Genomic DNA, 23163 nt, shown 5'->3' with positions numbered 1-23163 from the left:
TCATTAAAATAATATAAATAAATAACACACATTCCAAGGAGCAAGGTACGTCATACACCTACTCGAGTACTGAATACTCTTTATTGACTTTAGCGTCGAAGTGTCTTCTGCATGTATCTCCCTCATTTGGCATTCACCCGAGACCGAGAGCCGAAAGAGTAGCACAAAGGCGAGAAGGATCCCAGTGAAACCCTAGCAACCTGCCCAAAAGAAAGATGAAGACGAAGATTCCAATAGTTCTCTAGGTCCATCTCCCTAGCAGAAACTAAATGATTTTTTAATTTTGATTTTTTTAATTTTGAAGAAAGGCAATTAAATAGAAATAATTTTAAAACAGACAGTTTACATTAACAGTAGTCACATGATTTCATTCATTTCTAATCTTTAAATAACTTTTTGAAGAATTGTTAATTGCATGTCCATGAATTACAAATAAGGTGGGAATTAGTTTAACTAGTATAACGGATAAAAAATATTGAAAATAAACCATGATTTGTCCATTTGAAAAAAGAGTTCAAAAAATTGAAAACCACTTTTTTAATTTTATACCTATTCATGAAAATTGAATTAAATTCAAAATGTTCTTTAAATCTATGCTATAATTAACATAAGGGTAAATACATTAAAAACTTTTATTCAAAAGCCTTCAGCTTTTGACACAGTCAATTCCCTTCCTTTTGTTGGAATTGCAAAACCAAACACGAATGGAATGAACTTTTATTTGAATTATAATAGATTAATTAAAAATAATTTTATTAATCTATTTTAATTTATATAAAAATCTAATTTATCAATGATCTATTTGATAAATTCACTCAATCTATCTATGAATATTTTTTATAGATAAATATCTAATCCATTAAAAAATTATATAATTTTTAATTTTAAAACTTTGTGTCTCTCTCCTTTCAGCCACCAAAGAAACCCAGCTTGCAAATGTTTGAAGGTTTTCAGTAATGTTTGAACAAAAGTCTTCAACCATATTCTCTAAGATCCTGCAAAAAATTTATTCAATTTAATGCACACGTTTTGCCAGTGAAGAATACTGTTTTTGAGTTCACAATTATGCCTACCCTTGTGTTACAACTATGTTATCTAGTTTAAAAAGCAAAATCCAGATTAATTTATTCAAGTTATGAAGCATATTTATTTGCTAGTTAAATAAAATAATAATGAAAAATCATTTTATACAAAAAATTAAGATTTAATAAATAAATTTTATTTATTTAATTTAAAAGTAAATATTAACTAAAAGTAGTGATCTAAAATTTTAAAAGAATGAAAATATTGAAAAATAATTTCACGAGAACTAAAATTTAAATTCACAAATTTTATAAGGATTAAAAACTGTAACTTTAAATATTTGAGAAATAAAAATTAAAAAAACATTTTACAGAATTTAAAATTAAAACTCACATTTTATTGAAAATATTGATTTAAAATTTTATTTATATTATATGAACTAAAAGACATAAGATGTTAAGAAAGCATCTAAAAAACGATTTAGTTGAATAATTAACTCGTAAAATCACTCTTCTGATTAATATTTTAATCAATACAAAGAGTATATGGAGAGAATTGTTACTTTAATCACAGTTTAAATAAAATTGGACCAATAAATCATTAAGGGTCTTCAATGTTTTTAGGATGTATTTATTTTCTATTTGAAAAAAATATTTTGTTTTTGGAAAAATAGAATAATTTTAAAAGTGTAAATAGAATAGACTTTGCAAGTTCTACACGTCTTCTTCCCGAATCAAAGTTTGTGTATTGAAAACGTTTAAAATTTTATTTCTTCAAGTCTAAGCTACCATGCTCATTCACAAAAAATAAAATTAAAAATAGAAATATTGTAATATAAGATAAGATCTTTTGGAAGTGATTGATTTTGTTAGGTGAAAACAAAGTGTACTCAATACTTTTAAACATTGATTTTTTGTTATTGGGAAAGAAAATCACATGGACATTGTTAGGTCTTTAGAAGAGTAGAGTAGAGTAGAGGTTCTTAGGTTAAGTCTACTATTCTCATTTTCATCATAGAGAAAAACAAAACAAAACAAAAACACCACCTATTCCTTAATAATCATTTAAAATGTGTTTTAATCCATAAAATCAGTGGTAGATTTGTTTTCAATTTTTACTTTATTTTCTATAAATAAATTTTCTAAGAGGTGGATATACTTGAAATATAATAGAACATTTGGAAGAAAATTACAGAAAAAAAAACCATTAAAAATAATAAAGTCTCTTAATAGAATTTGGCCATTAACAAAGATGTAGACAATTTAAATTTACAGAAAAAATGCATACTAATGATAGAGACTTGTATGAACAAATTCAGCTTGTTTTTTCATAAATATATAACATTACTTTCAATGAACATTCAAAAAGTCAGTTCCCTACTTTAGCAGGAACCATCACTAATTTCTATATCAAATTGAATTAATATTTTAAATCATAATCAATAATTTAATAATGGATTAAATATGGTTTTTCATCAATCTACTTTCACAGAAAATTAATTTTTAATTTATAATCCATAAAATTTAGACATTCTAAATACTTATAGTAAATAAATTATTTGAATAAATTCTTATTAAAAAAAATTACATGATAAATAAATTTTTAGTTGTAAGAACTCTCATAGTACAAAAATAATCATTTAATAATAAATATTTAATCCTTTAATAATATATATATATATATATATATATAAAACCATATTTAATCCTTTAATAATGAATCACTTTCTTTCAATTCATTCTCCAATAATGCAAATCCTTTCAATTCATTCTCCAATCCCAAAGTATTTTTAATTCCGAGATAATCCCAAACTTGTTCTTACTGAATAAGATAATTTTTTTTGTGAATTTATCTAAGTAATTCAGCAAGTTTCACAATTATAAAATGAAAAATGAGAAAATTATATGATTATATTTTCTCAAAATGATAAAAAAATACATATAATTTTTTACAACATTATGTGATAAATATTTTTAAACTGTTTGTATATAATTGTTGGGTGCAAATTTTAAAAAAAAAATCGTATTCTTTAAACAAGGTATTCTCACTTGATCGACAAAAGAAATTAATATGATCTTCACGTAAAACTAACCATTGGATCCGTTGACTGCTGATAGCGACTCTTTCATCTTTCTCTATAAAGTCTATCTACTCTATAATATATGACATCATGAACCCCTTTATTTAAACTTTTAAAATAACTTTTTTAATTACTATTTTTTTTTAAAAAAAAAACTACTTATATAAGAAGTAAATAAATTTTTAAACAAATTTAAATAATAAAATTAGATAAATACTAAAATAAGTAAAGATTTGTTTATTTTATTAAAAAATAAAAAGTAAACACAAACAAATTGATAAATATAGACAATGAAGTTGACTCGTATAGGTCTATCCCACATTTGATTCGTTCGCGTAGAAAATGCGGGTGGACTTTGTTGGCCTACGTTGTATAAAAGTCTGCATAAAAAATACTTTTTAAATTAATTCTTGTGTGATTGGGGATTAGAGAGTGGAAAAATTGTCTGAGTGGTGTGAGATAAGGTGTGTGAGTCGAAAGATAAAGGAGATTTAGGGGTTATTAATATAAGAAGATTTAGTTTTGCTCTTCTGGAAAAATGGATCTAGAGACTTAAGTCTGAAAAGAGAAGTTTATGGAAGGATATTCTAAATTCTAAATATGGGGGATGAAGGGACTTAAGGTCTCTGGTTCAGAAAAGTAAGGAGTCTGTGTGGTGGAGGGACATTAGGAATGTTTGGAATTTAGACGAGTGGGGTAACGATTTTGATGACAGAGGAAGGTGAGAAGTAGGGGACAGAAAAGAAGTCAAGTTTTGGGAGGAAAAGTGGATTAATAATGTACTTTAATGCAAAAATTCCCAAGGTTGTTTTCCATCTCTTTAGATATTGGTATAGTACTCTGTCACAAGTTTGTGCTTGGAGTAATAATAGTTGGTCGTGGAAGTTGGGGTGGAGAACAACTCTCTTTGTGTGGTAATCTAGCCAGGTTGAGCAATTACTACAATTGTTGGATAACAAGAAGTTATTGATAGAGGGTGCTGGTACGAATGATACATGGGTTTGGAGGGATGTAGAGTTTACAGATTTTTCCGTGAAGGCAACGTATAATTTCCTTTTGGGGGAGGAGCCTGCAGAGTACAAAGACATGTTTGTGAAATTCTGGAAGCTAAAGACTTTACCTTCGAAACAATTTACAACTTGGAGGGTGTTAACCAATACAATTGCCACTAAGGAAAATCTTCTGAGACATGGTATTTCTTTGTTGTGTGATCACTACCCTCTGTGTGATGTGGATGAGGAGACAATAAGGCATAACTTCTTTGAGTGTAGGGTTTCTTGGAGAATTTGGGGGATGTGTCTCGAGTGGTTAAGGTTTTCTTCGGTATTCCATTGTGATGCACAAATGCACTTTAAGATGTTTAAACTTTTAGGTTTGAAGCATGCTACTATTAGGTGTTGGGGGGGAATTTGGGTAGGTATTATAGGAGAAATTTGGAATTATATAAATAGGGTTGTTTTCAAGAATGTACGAGTTGATCTAGTTGAGGTTTTTATTTTTGGTACAAATGAAGACTTGATCTTAAATACATCATTCCTTGGAGGGATGGTGTATTTATATTCTGTCATGATCATGTCTTTATTAGTCTTGACATGTCTTTGTCACTATGGTTGAAGTTTTGTAGAGTTTATTGGATCCCCAGGTGGTTGGGTATCAAGAAGATTGGTTTGGAGTTTTCCCGTATAAGGATTTGAATACCCTGAAGTATCTTATTTTATTTTATTTATTATTTGTTAATAAAAAAAATCATCTACTATAACTTATAGGCTCATAATGAGACTAAGGAAGGGAATTGTAAAAAATATATAGATTGAAGGGAGAGATAAATTAGAGAAGTAAAATGATTTTGAGATTTTAGAAAGATAATGGTTTTAGAGAAATGAAGAAATTAACCCCTTAGATTTTCTATTTATAACTTAAAAAAATTAACTAAAACTAAAATTTTCTTCTTTATTAACTTCAAAACCTCTTATCTAATACTCATAAAAATAGGTCTTTACACATTGGATATACTGTATGAAATTTTATAATTTTCTATCAAACATTTTGTTACTTATAGTCCTGGAGTGGTAGTGGCTACAGAATACTTGTGAAGGTAAAAAACTATTTCCTGTAAAAAAATATGCATTCTCGTATAAATCAAAAGTTGTAAAAATAATATTTATTTATAATCCATTTTATTATAGTAAAACTTTTCCCAAATTTATTAAAACAAAACTCGATGTAATTCAAGAGTGAACCAGTATAGCAATAATTTTTTTCTCTCAATCTTTTATTATACTTGTAAATTATCCACTCTTTTAAATTACAAAAGTAATATCATTGTCACAATGTGACTTTCTAGTTAAACTCTTTTGTCTCACCTTTATATAACTTAAGGAAAACAGTCATGAGGAAAGAGAGTCATTAGAATTGGTGATATTCAGAAAGCTTTAACAACAAAAGTGTTGAAAAGAGAGTGCTGTCATTCTTAAACAATAGTAATATACTTTAAGTTAAATTTGAATGAGTGGAACTCTTTGCAATGTCGTTTTCTCTTATAGTATAATGTTGTATATGAAGTGTGATTCTTTTGAACAGTCTCATTCTTTGTTTGTGATGATTAATTATGGTAATGGTATTGCTCCTACAAGCCTCCTTCCTCTTCCTATGCCCCAACTAGGGTAGAAACAATGCCAGCCATATTTGAAAAGAGCCCTTAACTTGTAGGGCCCTCCATCATCAAAATAAAAGTAATATCATCATCACTGTGTGGCCATAAAGAGCTATACGACACATGATAACACAGTACACTGCCAAACCAATCACACGCCGACAACACATCGTTCATAAACTACTTACCCTTTCCCAAACCAGAAACCAAAACCACTTGTCAACAAACCCCAGCTTCAGATATTTTTTCACCACTTCCATTTTGTTTCTCACCTTTTATGGTTACCATAACATTGCACACTTCCTCTCACTGTGCTTTCCCATGACACAACTCTATTCCTGTCCAGAAGAAGAAACATATATGAACTAACATTCTCACCCTCGCTTCACCATATTTGCCACCCTTTTACCCTTGCTTTTCTTCCGTTTTTCCTTCCTTTTTCCTTGTTTGGCAACTGGGTTCCCTTCCTTCACAAAAAGCCAAAAGCTTTTAATTGGTTAAGTCACTAGGTTTATATATAACACACACATAAATATTAAAGAAGAAAAAAAATAAGAACAACTAAGATGGGAAGGTCTAGGGTACAGCTGAAGAGGATAGAGAACAAGATCAATCGCCAGGTAACTTTCTCCAAAAGGAGAGGTGGGCTGTTCAAGAAAGCTAATGAGATCTCTGTACTCTGTGATGCTGAGGTAGCTTTGATTGTCTTCTCTCACAAAGGAAAGCTCTTTGAGTATGCCACTGATTCATGGTAATGAAAATGCCCTATATTATAAAAAATATATATACATATGTATACATATATGAACCATGTATATGGATCTATATTAAACAAATATATTATGTGTGTTGGTCGTTAATTCAGATGATGTAAGTATTCATACGTAGTATATATGCATTGAGTTTTCTGTTCAGTCTGGAATTATTTTGAAGTATCTTTTTTGCTCTTTGCGCATGATAAGGGCTTTGGTTTGGGGTTCAAAACTTTAAAGGAAACTTCATTTCTCTTCTTTATTTTGTTAATACTTGTTTGGTTCATATCAAGCCTCGTTATAATTTATGTTGATTGTGCCTAGACAGATACAAAGCCAGTTGATCCATTTTTATTTTCGGAAAGGAGATGTTGTTGTGCTGATAATTTGCTCAAATTGAACCAGCAAAATATACAGTTATACTTCTCTATGAATTTGTTTGCAATTTTAGGGGTACAACACGCGTCAATGGTTTAGTAGTGCTATATTTAAGTGCACATATGTACTCTTTCATGTGTATATATTTCTCTCATCAGAAAGAGGAAAATACAATACCCGAATGCCAGATTCTGTCTGTCCTAGCTAGAAACTCATAGAGTACGAACCATAGCCGGTATAAGAGCCCTAATTTTTACAATTTTCTTTCATTTTGTTAAAATTGAAGAGGGGTGAATCTCTTGCAGACTACGAGGAGGTTGTCACAGTCTTGGCTTCATGTTTGTCTTCTTGTTCGCTATCTTAAGTCCTTTCAGTTCAGCACCTCAACAAGCAAGATTTGCTAGACCTTCTTTTTGGTTTAGAGTTCTGTACCTTTTCTTCTTCTTCTTCTTTTGAATTATCAAAAACTCAAAAGCATCACGTTTGACATTCTTGTTATTAAAGGGTTACTTTTCGTTGATTGGTGCAGCCTCCTAGATAAATCATTTTGAGTAAAATTGAGGAAATTCGTTATTTCATAGATTTTGATGAACTTATTTTAAAGATTGTCAAATAGCGCTATTAACTTACAGGAACTTTTAATTTCAACAAGATGAAATATGTTCACAGTAACTAGAGTACCAATTTCTTATATTATTCAGCAACACACAGAGATAGTAATATGCAGTGCAAATTGAGTATAAATTGATATCATTATAGGAAACTAATATTGATTGAGAACTCTAATGATTGAACAGCATGGAGAAGATACTGGAACGCCATGAAAGGTATGCGTATGCAGAGAGGCAGCTACTAGGAAATGATTCTGAGACACAGGTTTGTCTTTAAATATACATACATATCTGTGTGCAGGAATACGTAAATTCCCGTTAGCATCATTATTTTGCATTGAAGTTCTGCAGTGACAATTGATTCTTGTGTAATCAACAGGCACACAGTTGGGTCTAAGCTATATATATATGTAAGAACTTAAAAAACTAAGTCATGCATATATGAATGTGTTGGAAATATGGAATGTTGTAAAAGTGATGGAATCAAAACCAATATTTAAATAACAGTACCTCACAAAACTACAAAACTAAGCACTAGATGTATATATGTACATTGTGCAGGGAAACTGGACCATTGAATATTCTAGACTCAAGGCAAAGATTGACCTTTTGCAGAGAAACTACAGGTACAAGAGAACCTATATCTAATCTACACGCATGCTTTAATTTCCTGTCATAGTTTTGATTTTATTATCCTCTCACACGTGTCTGTGTATCATTGAGTTTACACTGAACCCTTTTCCAGGCCCTATATGGGAGAAGATTTGGCTTCGATGAGCCTCAAAGAGCTTCAGAGTTTGGAGCAGCAGTTAGATACTTCTGTCAAAAACATCCGCACTAGGAGGGTACACATTATGTTAATTTGCTTTCATATATTTCATATGTATGTGTGTAACTTTGGCACTGATCCGTGTTATGCTGTAATAGAACGATCTCATCCACGAGTCCATTTCTGAGCTTCAGAAAAAGGTATGGCTTTAACTCCAAGTTTCTCTTGGTTTTATTTTTAGCTTTCTGTCCCTAAAGTGAAAGATAAGTATTGCTGGGAACAAATATAAAATGGTTGTGTGTGTCTCTCTGTCTAAAAGAAACTGATATGGAGATTTGTGCCCTCCTGATTTTCTATGTATGACAGGAGAAATGGATACAAGAGCAGAATAGCATCCTTGCAAACAAGGTGACCAAGATTTGCCTTTACAACTTTTTTCTTTTCTCCATTTTGCCACAATAATCATTGCTTAATTTAATCCAATTCAGTGATTATTGACACTAATAAAAGAGTGTTAAGTAATATTAGTTTGATTGTTCTATTACTTTTGTTCACAGATTCGCTCTTCTGCTTCTTAATTCTTAACCTAATGGACATAACAGATAAGAACTTTACAGATGTTGAACAGTTGAACAGTGAAATTATCTGTGTCCCTTACGAAATTAACATAAAATTCCTCAAGAATTATACTCATTTTAGTAAATTATAGAAATGTACAACGTAAGAAAATGCAATTGTCCTTTTGGTCATACAAATTCATACACCTTGCTTACCAATTATTTTTTGCCTGATTTAGCCCTAGGTTTCTGCATGCATCCAATCTTATTAATTAATTATCTCCTTCATCACCACAAAACCATTGTTTCATGTCTCATTCATGTTTTAGATTAACTAAATTTGAATGGAAATTCTCAATAACGTTTTCATACCCCAGTATACATTTTATTTCTAGAGAAAGTTTCAATTTTAGAATCATATTTAATATTTGTATAAACTCATATTGGGCTGCAATTGCCAGTTAAACTAATACAAACTTATTCTTATATGTCTTAAAATTTTGACAGTTACAGTAGCAATTTGTAACTGACAGAAAGTGATCATTCTTATAATTATGGACTGAGAGCTCTATGAATGTAGTTCTAGCCTTCTTCAACAATAGGTTAATATTGCTCTATTTCTTTTAACAATATGTGATATGAAATTAGATCAAGGAGAAAGAGGAGGCTGTAGCACAACATGCTGTACAATGGGAACAGACAAACTACAAGGTTGACACATCTTTCTTACCACAGCAACAACCCCTTCCTAGTTTGAACATAGGGTGAGTAACCCTTCTATGACATGAAGTTCTAATTTCTCTTCTTCATTTTCTTTAATTACCCTTTTAAGTTTTATAGTTGTACAAACTTGATCTTTTAGTGTTTATACTTTCAAACAAAAATTGCAGTTGCATTTGTCCATTCTAGTTGGAAATTGCTTTACCTGTTTGGAATTCTTCTTTTTGGTACTGCAACCTTCCCACCATGTGTAATATTGTTTGTGCAGTGGCAGTAGTTTCAATCAAGAAGCTGCACCAGAAATAGGAAGGAACGGTCTTGACCTGACCCTGGAACCACTGTTTTCTTGCCACCTTGGATGCTTCTGAAAACTTGTTTCCTCTGAGGTGGATAACATTATATACTTGTTGGCATATATGAACAACTATAAGTAGTGGTGTGTTTTAATGCTTTATATGTTTATTATTGGGTCTATGTGGTTTGGTCCTACTTTGAAGACATTAGTTTGAAAGTTTTGTTGTAAACATATTGAATTTGAAACCTGATTGTGTATTCATGGAAGGTTATAATTATAATGTTTATAATTATTTTTAATGTTTCTTTTTTATTTTGGTCTTGTATGCTTTACATCTATTGTTGAGTCTATGATTTTAATATTATTTGTGTTTGACATGAATAAAGGAATGGAAGAGAAAGAAATAGGAAATAAGTAAATAAAGTAAATGAAAATATAACTTGGCCTGCTAGGCAAGTGGATTTGGAGGTGGGGTTCGGCCAAGGGAGGTTTGTGGAAAGAGATTCTTGATTCTAAATATGGTGGATGGAGGAATTTGAGAGCGGAAGGTAAACCCTGCAGGGGTTCCCTTTGGTGGAGAGACTTGAAGGAGGTTTGGGCTTCAGAGGGCTGGGGCAGAAGTTTTGAAGATAGGGTTGAGTGGAAAGTTGGTGATGGAGGAAATATTTCATTCTGGGAGGACAACTGGTTGAATTGTGGTGCTCTGAAGGGAATGTTTCTGAGATTATATTCGCTTAGCACGGCTAAAGCTGCTAAGGTGGCCGAGTTCGGGAATTGGTCTAATGGTGTTTGGATTTGGCATCTGTGCTGGCGTAGATCCCTCTTTGATTGGGAGAAGTTGTTGGAGGAGCAGTTGAGTTAGTTGTTGCAAGGGGTGAAGATGGATGTGGGAGGGGTGGATAGCTAGGTCTGGAAGGCTGAGGGGTCTCAAAGTTTTACTGTTAACTCAGCTTATAGCAAGGTAAGGAGGGTTAGTGATGGGGAGTCCTCTCCGATTTACTGTAGGTTGTGAAGGTGTAAAGCCTTGCCTTCTGTTGTATTCCTGGCCTGGAGGGTATTGGAAAATAGGATTGCAACTAGGGTTAATTTGGTAAGGCGCGGGGTGGTGGTTGAAAACCCTGTATGCTGCTTGTGTGGGAAGGTCGACGAGTCGTCGAGTCACTTGTTCGACGTTTGTGACTTTGCTTGGAGGGTCTGGAGTTTTTGCTTTGAGTGGCTTGGAGTGTCGTTCGTAATCCATTTGGATCCTATGCAAAAATTTATCCAATTCAGGTTGAGTCAGACATCTGTTTCGGTTAATGATGTTTGGGGGGCAATTTGGGTTGGAATTGTGAGTGAAATTTGGAAGCATAGGAACTCGATTGTCTTTAATGGAGGAGTGACAAATGTGTTAGAAGTTTTTGCTTTGAGTGGCTTGGAGTGTCGTTCGTAATCCATTTGGATCCTATGCAAAATTTTATCCAATTCAGGTTGAGTCAAGCATCTGTTTCGGTTAATGATGTTTGGGGGGCAATTTGGGTTGGAATTGTGAGTGAAATTTAGAAGCATAGGAACTCGGTTGTCTTTAATGGAGGAGTGGCAGATGTGTTAGAAGTTTTTGCCTCGGCGCAAGTAAATGTGTGGTCTTGGATTAATGCAAAGTACCGCGAAGTTTATTTTTTCCTACCCTTGTTGGGTTCTGGATCCTTTGGCATGTATACGGCTGATTCGATAAAGCTTGTTAGCGCTTGGTTTGGTTGGTCATTTGTCTGGCGGTTTTGGGTGTCGAGTTAGGAGTTGAAGTTTATGTGAGTTTGTAAAAGGGTTGGACCATCCCTGAAATAGTTATTATTTATTGATTTTTTTATTACTGATTAAGAAAAAAAAATAGTTAACAACAAGTGAAAACAACATTGTTTAGTTTAAAAAATATAAAGTCATCAATGATAAGTGTGCTTGTATAATAATCATTGATAGTAAAATTTTTTAAGCTGATCTTATGCATTTCTAACAATCTGTCATATTTATTATTTTTATTCACTTATGTTCAAAAATAAAATCAATACAAATTTATTTCTTTCTTACCAAATACACTCTTTTTATTTATCTCCTTTCTATTCATTCGTTTTTTCATTTTATTTCTACTAATCATATCTTTTGGGATTGGTTTTATATTGCAAAGCATTATTCTGATAACAGAACAAAAAAAATGCTGAAACTAAATTGAAATTCTTTTGTTCTAAGTAACTTGAATTTGGAATTTATTTTCGGATGTAGCAATGAAGTTTCTCAAAAACCACAATCTGGGTGAATTTACGTATTATTCTTACTATAAAACATTTCTCTCAACCTTCTCAAAATATATCCATTTTTATCTGGATTTTGATATTTTAACTATTTATTTTTTAACTTATCTTCTTTTAATCTTTATCTTCATTTGAATTTAATATTTTTTTAAATGAAATTGTCACTATTTAAAAAAAATATGTCACAATTTAAATGGTTTATTTCACTATTGAAAAATTATTAAATAAAAATAAATTTTGAAAACCAAAAAATATTTAGTCATTATATTAATTAAATTAAATATTATTTTAGAGAAAAATTATTTTGCTATCTAAAGTAGTTTCTAAATTTATAAATTAATTTTTAAATTGGTATTTAATTCACTAATTGGTATATAAGGTATTATTAACTACTAATTTTAGAATCTAAGTAGTTGGTAGCTAAAACTTTGGTAGTTATTTAGGTACCAAATTAGAAACTAATTTATAAATTGAGAAACTACTCTAGATACCAATAATTATTTTAGTCTCTAAAATAATATCTAATTTAGTCAATATAGTGACTGATTATTTTTTTTTATCTAAAATTAATTTTTATTCAATGATTTTCTTGTAGTATTTTAAATCCAAAATATAATTTATAAGTATATGTAATTCATTACTATAAACATAGATTAAACTCTTAATTAAGGTTATAAGTGAAAAAAGGTTTTGATGTTAACATTTTGTTTTTATTTGTTAGATTAACAACTAAATATATTAACATCATATATGTATATGTAATTTATAAATAATATATTATATAGAAAAGTCAAATATTCTATAATTTTAATTAAGTATTAAAAATAATAAAGCATAAAAAAAGCATACATCGTCAATAAGATGAACGTTTTTAACAATAGGTCATGTAAGATGCAAGTGTACCGTCTATTAGATGATACAATAATGTGTAGTCTTTTTTTTTAAGTTTGATAAAGCATCTACATGCTCGGACAATACGCACATAGCGACTAAAAAGATTATTTCAAAGACAAGTTAAACAACTTTCCAACATAAAAGAACATTTTAATTATGACTCAACAATATATATATATATATATATATATATATATATATATATATATATTATGTATGGTGTGCACTTTTACCATACGTTGGTGCAAAATATTATGCTACTTAGGGAGACGAGTATTGCCAACGATCAAGAATATTACGTACAAAAAAAGAGCAATTAAAATTGCATTCAGTGCATTTAATTCAATGCCCATATTCAAATTTTTTATATGTAAAAAGAACAATCATACATTCATATAAGTTGAAGATTCTTAACAATCAAAAACTCTATCTCAACATATATATTTTTCAATGCCTATATATTAAAACAAAACGATACAATATTGTGCCGTCTTTTCTCAAATTTTGATAAGATGTAGAATAAATGATATGTGCATTATATTTCCCAATTAGTCATACTTTGATTCTCACCATTCAGCCATAAAATTTCTTTTGTCATTGTCATGGCCTATAATGGTTACAATATATTATATTAAGTGTGAATTTATGTTTGGTAAAATCAGGTTTAACATTTCTGTATCAGTATGAATAATAATAATAATAATAATAATAATAATAATAATAATAATAATAATAATAATAATAATATAACTAATTTTAAAGTAAATTAACTGGTGATTCAGTAAAATAAAAATATTATGAAATTTGAATAAATCAAAATTATGGAAATTGATTTGTTTAAATGCAATCCAAAGCGAAGTTGTCAACATTATTTGTGATCGACTTAAATTTCTAAACAAACTAAATATTAGTTCGAGATTACACAAAAATAAATTAATATAATTTTTTTTATAAAAACTTATTATATATCATAACTAGATACTTCAACCATAAAACTCAATATAAATTATGATTTAAATATGTTATTATCTTTACCCTTATCAATAACTTGTATGTATATTGTAATTGAGTAATAAAAAAAACAAAATATATTTGGATGAATTTTTAAACACACTAACAAACATATTAACGAAAAAAAAAATAAACAAATAAAAAGAATAAACTAGTGTTATCAAAGTCTTGAAATGGTGTACAAATATATATTTAAAAGGAGTCTTGATTCCTGTGTTAAGCTATGATTCAGAAAAATCAAGCACCTTCCTACAAGTTGGACAAGTTTCACTCCTCTCCTTCCACTCATATATACACCCAAGATGGTAATGATGTTTGCACTTTGCTGTAATTTTAGGATTTTCTTCACAATATTCTGTCATATCACAACATAAATATTATTAAAACAATCAAAATCATTATATTTAACAAAAATATTCAAAATCTTTCTAACAATCTCAACTTCTCACCAAATATACTAAACAACCAAAACCATTTTAAAACATAAATATATTCAGATAAATCCAACATTAAAGATCTGACTAAATTAATTATATAATATAAGTAAATCTCTATCTGCAAATTTTACTTTATCAAATAGAGATAAGTTACACTTAAATATTCAATTTCTTAAAACACAAACATGGATAAAAAAGAATGAAAGATATTAATAACAATAATATATTTAATTAAGTTTTAAGAGTATCATAAATTTGGAATAACTTGAATATTATCTTGCTTCATCGTTTTTAGTAATTACTAAATGAGATTTTATAATTAATATAAAATAAGAATATTTTATTTGTTTAATAATTATTAAATGAGATTTTATAATGATAGTATTATTATTTTTGTTTTACCTGTATCGAAGAGGTGTTGAAAAACAAGTAACAGTTTTGAAATTATCAACTATAATAAGTAACAAATCATCGTCTTCATCACCATCACTACTATTTTTATTATCAGATTTTTTAATAAGAATTCAAATTAAAATGATTTAAATTCACATATAACTTAAAATTTAATTAAATAATAATAATAATAATCACCTTCAAAACATGTAGGACAGACATCCTCGTCGGCGGTGGAGGATGTAGAGTATAGAGTATGAGTGTATTCTGAAAAGCTCGGACGACGGTTGATTCCACCACCTTCCGCCGCATATAACTTATCATACCCGTATGTCTGCCAACAACACCAAAACAAAAATAATCAATTTAACTCCCCATTTGAACAAATTTCATGAGATAAAAATGAAAAATAAAATAAACTCCTTTCTATTTTTTAATAAAAGTTTCAATTTTAGATATTATTGTGCAACTTAATATCTCTAATATACTTACATCTCAAGTTACTACGTCATCGCATGAAAAAGTATTTACTAAACCAAAACTCGTGTGTGAGATAACATATTATGGGTAGTCCGATAACAGCTCGATAGCAGGTGGCTTGATAAGCCCAACAAACACTCATTATGATATGTTCGAAATGACTCTGATACCATATTAAGGAGTGGACTTTAAGCCTAACTCAATCCCATAAAACCGACTTATGGGGAGAGGTTTGCACCCACTTATATCCAATGAAATGTCCTAATCTCTGGTCAATTTGGAATCTCCATCAACTTATTTATAAAGAATCCCAAAAATCCAAAATAAACTCGTTTCTATGTTTTTTTAGATTTTAGAAAATATAAAAGAGGGAGAGAGGAGTTTACAGAGAGAGGAAGTGGATCTTGATCTTGAGGAAAGTGAGTGGCATTGTGATCATCACTTCTCTGATCCTCATCCTCAGGATGGTGTCTTCCGGTAAGACAAGACATGCAGCAACCCATTATCAACAACAATAACCTAAAAACCAAGAAAACTCTTATCAGGAATTAACTCTTCATTTAACTACACCACCACTATATATATATATATATAGAGTATAATCACATATTCTCTATAACAGATTATATTTTGAAAATAAAATCTATTTTTCTATCATGTAACTTTTTTAAACATTTTTTATTCTACCTGTATTTAATATTCACAAAAAACAGCAATCAGTTTTAAAGATTTCATATATTAATAATTTATAGTAAATAATTTAAATTACCAACGGCTGACTTCACAGTTATTCATTCTATATTGTATTAAAATAGTAGTTGATTAGTCAAAATGATGATCTATATTAGATTTTGTTATAAGATGATACACTATATACCATCATCTTCGTAAAAAGATAAAAATAGTATTTTAAATTTAATATAATAAAGATAAATGATAAATGAGATTATCTCGTAAATATCATTTAACCATCAAATTAAATTTACTCATATTTTCTTTTATCTATTAACAAATGAAACATAACTACTTTAAAACTAAATTTCTGTGTTTAAATATTTTGAAATTAAAAAAATTATCTCTTCCACATATTTTGTAATCTTATATATAAAATTAACCTTTTTATCAAATTTTGTCTATGAGTTTTCTTTTCCCAAATTTCTTTATCTTGTTTTCCGTTTCCAATATTTAATTAATTCCAATTCATATCTTTTTAATTCTCAAATTTAATTTTAATTCTATTTAAAAAAATCGTCATATTTATTCTTAAAAAGTCAAATATATGCGTTCATTTTAAATTTTCAATAACAAATTTTCAATATCAACTTTAACAAACTAGTGGATACTTACTGTTAATTAATAGTATCAAAATTAACATTTTTTCTAACACCTTACCTTACCTTACCTTTAATTAATAAAAGAAGTGTGTGTGAATCAAATCAACATATTTATTAAATTAAATTCTAAATTCTAAGTATAAAAAAATATTTATTTATTTAAGTTAATATCAATTAATTTAACTAATATAATATATATTTCATATTTATTTAAATTAGTATAGATTAAGTCAATGTTAATATTATTTATATATTATGAATTCATTTCTTTTTTTAATATATAATACAAAACTTATATTATTTAAATCCAAAAATTCGTATTAAATATGATTGTTGTAATTTTTGTAAGTTTGATTTAACTAATTAAAACATACATTTTCTCTTTTTTCTTTTCTATATAAATTTTCACACATCTCATTATGAATGAAGTTTGACTCACTCTTATTTCCATAAAATTCTTTCTATTCAATTCATGAGTTTTTTTGCTAATTTTTTTGTATGTTTTATTTTTGCTATAAAGATAATAATGAAAGCATTGAAGAAGAAACACTCTTTTAAATTATTATTATTAGTATCAATATTACCGACATAAATTAAATTAATGTTTAAAATAAATAAATTTAATATTGATTTATTGATACTAAATTAAATTAATTTTAAAATATAGAAGATATTAGTGTGGGCTTGGTCGATACTAACTGCTTTAATTAAAAATAAATTTAAAAATTAACGGTAAATTATTATTTTCTTGCGAACACTACTTAAAATTTGTCATTAAAAAGTCAACACTAATTATTTAAAAATCACTATAGGTATAATATAAATTCCACATTATTAACTAATTAACATCAACTTTTATATTTTAATATCAATTTTTAATCGACATTAAATAATTTTGTAGTAGTTAAGATATATTGTACCGTGATATATAAAATATGGGGTCAATATTTACTCTAAAATTTCTTAATTTATAGAAGTTTGCAAACATAAATTTAGAACTATTATATTCTCCCCCCACAATAGATTTTGTCCTTAAGAACAAAATTGTACCTTATCCACCACAATTCAACACCCTTCTTCTATTCATTCTTTAAATGTTGGTGGTTCTTTTTATACATGTTTTTTTTTTATAAAGTTTTTGTGTTAGGCATCACTATGCAACTTGACATCTCAGCTAAGCTGACACCTCAAGTAACAACAATCATCTGCCATCACATGAAAAAAAAAATATTATTAAAAAAAAAAATACAAAAATATGGGGGACTTTTCATACATGTTTTAGTAATTAAGCCTTTTAACTTTCTTATTTAATTGATCAGTTTTTTTTATGTCACAAGATTGCATATTTAATAAATCAGTTTTTTCAGGTACACAAGATTACATACTTAACAAGATGTAATTGGGTGCTTTGGTACATGGTTTGCTTGATTGTGGTGTGTGGAGAAGAAGAAATGTTACACAAGAAAATTTCAAGTAGGGAAATAATAGTATAAAAGTACCTTCCATGTACACCAGGGATGAAACTACTCCTAAAAGGCTTGTATATGGATTTTGCCCTTTAACTTTCTTATTTAATTGATCAGTTTTTTATGTCATAAGATTGCATATTTCTAATATTTGTTTGGTAAGTAACCTTAAATTATAGTTTCTGCTTCAATAAAATTTGGCTTATAACAAAAAAAATACCTCACTACAAAAAAAAACATTCAAGAATTTTATTTTAGGAGTTTTAAGTCCTCGGTGAGACTTAATATCGTCTGTAAAATATTTAACGAATCAAGAACAAATATAAAAAAAAATAGAGGAAAATTCATTGTAAAACAATAAGTTAAGAAAATGCAATCAATCTTATAGTTAACGCTCTTAAAAATATGTAGACGAATTTTCATTCTGTTGTGATAAAAAAAATGAAAACACATTTCTTTTGGTACACAAATTAAAAAAAAATAAAAATTACGATTTGTACTTTTTAAAAAAATTCAGGCAGCTTCTTTCTGCACCACCATGACGGTGGTTGTTGTGGTGGTAGTGTTGACATTTTTATGGTGATTGTGTCATTTTCATGTAAGTTTTCTGCGTTTTTAGGCATGTTTGCATTTGTAAATTTTTCGTGTTTCATATTGAGTAATTCAGAAGATCAATGATTCATAAGTTTCAAAATTAATTAATTATGTGTTGGATTATGTTACACAAAACTAACTCTCAGATTCGGAATAGCATTCAAGCTTAGTCAATTCGTAATACATCATTATACTTCATATTAGATAACTGTAAAGTTAATCCAGATTTAGAATTAAGTTTCATGTTACACCATCCTTAATATAACTACTAAATTTGGAAACATTAATATTAGACAATCCGAAAATATATTGGATTTGGAAATGAAGTAAAATTGATGATGAAATGTTTTACTGTCTCCTCCTCTTTCTCTGTCTTTTTCTGTCACGCTCACCGTCATTCTCATCAGAACTGGTGGAATCTGAGTCTGAACTAGTTGTTCCAGAATCCGATGAATCAGAACTCCCTGACTCATCATCTGTTTCAGAATCTGAACCTTGTTTTTGTTGTTGCATGATAAAATGTGGCATATTCTTCAAATACTCACGTAGGTTCTCAGTAAGACCACCAAGACCAATGGATGTAAAGAAATTAATGCAGAACCGTGTGTTTTTTGGATTATCTTTTGGAAATATGGATTCAAAATATTCTTGCATAGTTGGATCATTTAACCGCTCATTTAGCGGCTGGATTCCAAGGTGCTCTGATAGTTCCTGCAACATCATAAACAATAAACACTAATCAACATCTTCCACATACAGAAGCATGCATAATTTACACAATATAGAAGACAAGAAGCAGAAAATATTTTCAGGTCTCATTATATGTATATTTCTAAAGCACACAGATCAAACTTCGAGAAATAGTATGCAGGTGCATAAAGAAGCAAGAGAAATACTTGAGTTTGATTCTCAATACCTGGAAAAGAATCTTAATAAATATACGTGAAGAAGAAGTTGTGTCCTCTTCAGTCAGCCGTATATATGATAAAACATGCCAAGGTAGAGCACATGTGCCAAGTAAATGAGCAAAAAATTTCGCCACATTTCGCAGTTTATTTGTTTCAAGTCGGTGAATCATGGAGTACTGCTGCACAAAGCACTTTTCAAAATTTTCTTGCTGTACTTTGTTGATCACGCAGAAACGCTGTCCGAGAAGACCATAATATGGGACATAGGTTCTCTCTTGGCTGCAACATTCCAAAAGCATAATGCACAACTCCATCTACCACCAATTACAAAAATACCAAATTATAGTTAGTTAAAATAAGCAGAAGGCATAACGTAAACAAATGAAAAACGATATATTGTAGCTGGAAAATGTTCAATCTGAATAAATACTTATAGATGCAGTCTATGCTTAATAATAGTTATAGCTTACAACAGCTACGCATTGATGCACTGGTCATATAAAAGAGCATCAAAATAACCTTGAACCGATGTGATACTCTAGTTAAATTCAAATCTAAAAGATCAACAAGTGCCAAAATACAAATTGGCAAATTAATGAGTTTATACAAGGGAGACAGACATAAAGAAAGAGAGCATTCAATTTTCAGAAGTTCTACCATGTTCTTAAAATATAACATACTAAAAAGTTTAGAATAAGAAAAAGGCAGCATGTAGATAATTTAGCAAAATAAAATAAGTTCTAGCAGGGATTCCAAGCTCACCTCTTGACCTGGCTCTAGCTTAATTTTCAGAAGCTTATGACCAGCTTCCTCAAAATTAACACTAGACATAATGGTTAAGTATATTTCTCTGCGAAGGTTGACAAGATCTGTATCTGTTTCATCTTTTATTCGCATATGTTCTTCATCCTCTTCTTCCACATCATCTGACTCGGAGTCCATGTCTTCCTGTTCATCCTCGGAGTCCTCACCCAACATTGATTTCTTCAACTCTTCATAACGCTTCTCATTCTTCAGGTAATCGGGGTCTGGCTTGAATATATCTGAGAAAAAACAAAATCAAAAATAAAGAAATCAAAATGACAGCCATCAATCAAATTAGAAACATATACAAACTTCTCAAAACAAAATATACCAAGAGAAATCGCAGGATCTATCTCCTCATCCAAGGAGACTTCATGAGTTAACTGCAGTTCTGGTTCCACAAGATCGAATTCAGGACGAACAGCTGGATAGCCCTGTTAATGCAATGCAACCATTGATTACATTTCAATTTTAAACTATTCCTTTAATGTAATTTAAAAAGAATTGAATTTTGTGTTATTATGTTAATGTGCTATTACTATGACAAACAAAAAGGGAAGTACCTGAAACTTGGCTTTTCTTATTGCAAATAAGCCTTCGATCAGAAACTGAACACGTTTGTCAATTTCTCCTTCATGAAGAATTCCACGAAAACGCTCAAAGATACCTGCAAATTATAAAATCTTATTTGTCAGAAGATTTCAACAGAAAGCTATCTCAAGCATCATTTGCACATATATATACACAAGTGTCTTGCATTAACATATTTCTGCAATCAGGCAGGAATGTAAACAAACACAAACCAGCAAAAGACCTGAAGCAAGTGGAGCACTTGGAAAGAACAATAACTAGATGAACAGTTTTTTTATTATATAGAAGAAAAAGATTAGGAAAAGAGGACTACATATGTATAGTCACTTAGCAGGCAAACACATATTTGCTTATACTTGACACGAGTGAGAAAATTCACATGGAGGTTTTAGTGATAAACAATAATATTAAAGCTTTGATATTTTAAAGAAGAACTGCATGCCCCACACCAGGTAAATAAGTCAGGCTCCTATTTTAACAACTCACAACACCAAACAAATTAATTTTCATTTCTTGCAACCATATATTATCTAACATTCCTTCAACTCACCTTTGATCTAATTTGTTTCCTTAATCTATCCAGCCTCAATCTCTAACACGATTTCATGCAACTGGAATTTTAAAACCGTTGATTCCAGTCTTTCCCCTCTTTTGCAGATGAGATAAACTTAACCCAAAAATCATTTACTTAGCTCTACAGTGCTATCCTAGAGTAGTTAATACAATGAAGCAGAAAAAAAGTGGTTTCTGATGTAAAATGAAGTGCAAGGAAACAATAAAAGACAAATGGAAAAAAAAGTTATCATATTTACAAATAGAAACCTAAGCACACTGTTGCCATATAGTGTGAGGGAATACTCACCATGAAGGCCCTTAGGTGAGAGATCCTGCAGTATTGAACCACATTCTGTCACAAAAACAACAGCTACTTCAACACTATCATCAGAAGGTTTCTCGAGTAAAACTGTGAGTAACTCAAGAGCAATAATCTCATGAGCTACTTGCTGATTCACCAGATGCCCTATAAATTTAACAGCTGCTAGTAATTGAGGCTATAAACGATGAAAGACAAAGAAAAAAACAAATCAGTAGCAAAACAAAAGGCAAATAAAAGTAAATTAGAAGCAAAAGTTGATCTAAGAATAAGAAGAATAATCACATACCTTGTCATTACGCTTATAAGCCCTCTTGAGCTGCAAAACAATCCTTCTAAGCAAAAGATCCCCCACCTCAGGGAACTTTGTATTAACAACAGCAACCAAGGCAGCAAAAGCATCTGTAAAAACTGGAGAAGCCATCTGTGACTTCATACATGACCGACAAAAGAGTCCCCTTCCTCTGATCAGGTTTTCCGAAAACAATTCAGGAATTATATTTTTTATGTTTGTAGCATTAACCTTATTTACAAGGCCGTTTATGGTCTTTCTGAGAGCCTCCCAAGTTAACCTTTGATATTCTGCACTACTTTTATCCTGAACTTCTTTCATCATCATGGCCATCTTAAAGGGGGGAATGTAAACACCTGGGATCGTTGTTCCATTTCCATGCTCTTTCTTTCTACTTACTTCTTGCTGCATGTTCACACCCTTATCATTGTCATTATTCCTTTCAACTCTTTGTCTCCAATCCCTATCACTATACCTATCTGATTTCATGGTGAGCTCACTGTAATCTTCTTCTGAAGCATGCCTCCCACTGCGATCCATAATGCTACTTCTGTCTTCTGAATCACTCCTACCACCACGCCGATACGTAAAAATGAACTGTGAATGGGAAAACGAAATATGCAATACAGTGACAATGAAGACAACAATTCAACCAACCAAAGGATCCCAATATATCTGTTTTGTTTTTATATACACAAATTTATCTATATTTTATTCTTATCTAATATTTTATTTTATTATTCTATTTTTATTTTGATTGAATTGTTAACCAAATCTATGCGGGGATACCAATATATCTGTTTTTATATACACAATCTTTTATATAATATTTTATTTTATTATTCTGTTTCGATTCTGTTGTTATTTTAAATGAGGAGTTATTAAAGCAAATTTTTTTACATTATTTTAAAAAAATAATTACAAAACAATTATATCAAACAATTTTTTAATTTCAATAAAAT

At 29.7% G+C, this 23163-nt stretch overlaps 2 protein-coding genes across 2 annotated transcripts; one reads left to right on the top strand and one right to left on the bottom strand.

The window, feature by feature from the left end:
• Nucleotides 1-6026: 6026 nt before the first annotated feature.
• On the top strand, nt 6027-10149 carry LOC137805769 (agamous-like MADS-box protein AP1). Its single transcript, XM_068605692.2, has 8 exons — nt 6027-6507; nt 7684-7762; nt 8059-8123; nt 8243-8342; nt 8425-8466; nt 8633-8674; nt 9472-9587; nt 9812-10149. Exons 1-8 carry the CDS (start codon nt 6323-6325, stop codon nt 9909-9911), a joined length of 729 nt encoding a protein of 242 aa, XP_068461793.1. The 5' UTR covers nt 6027-6322; the 3' UTR covers nt 9912-10149.
• Nucleotides 10150-18869: 8720 nt separating this feature from the next.
• Nucleotides 18870-22862, bottom strand: LOC137806346 (uncharacterized). The gene is made up of 7 exons (XM_068606395.1): nt 22199-22862; nt 21898-22087; nt 21008-21111; nt 20776-20878; nt 20403-20683; nt 19649-19954; nt 18870-19443 (listed from the first exon to the last, which is right to left on the bottom strand). The coding sequence occupies exons 1-7, from the start codon at nt 22739-22741 to the stop codon at nt 19081-19083; spliced, it is 1890 nt and encodes a 629-aa protein (XP_068462496.1). The 5' UTR covers nt 22742-22862; the 3' UTR covers nt 18870-19080.
• Nucleotides 22863-23163: the final 301 nt, after the last annotated feature.

This window comes from Phaseolus vulgaris, chromosome 3 (genome assembly GCF_051622355.1).
Source record: "Phaseolus vulgaris cultivar YP4 chromosome 3, ASM5162235v1, whole genome shotgun sequence".
NCBI lineage: Eukaryota > Viridiplantae > Streptophyta > Magnoliopsida > Fabales > Fabaceae > Phaseolus > Phaseolus vulgaris.
Note: the sequence above shows the minus strand (reverse complement) of the source record. Positions and strands in the feature narration are given on the sequence as shown.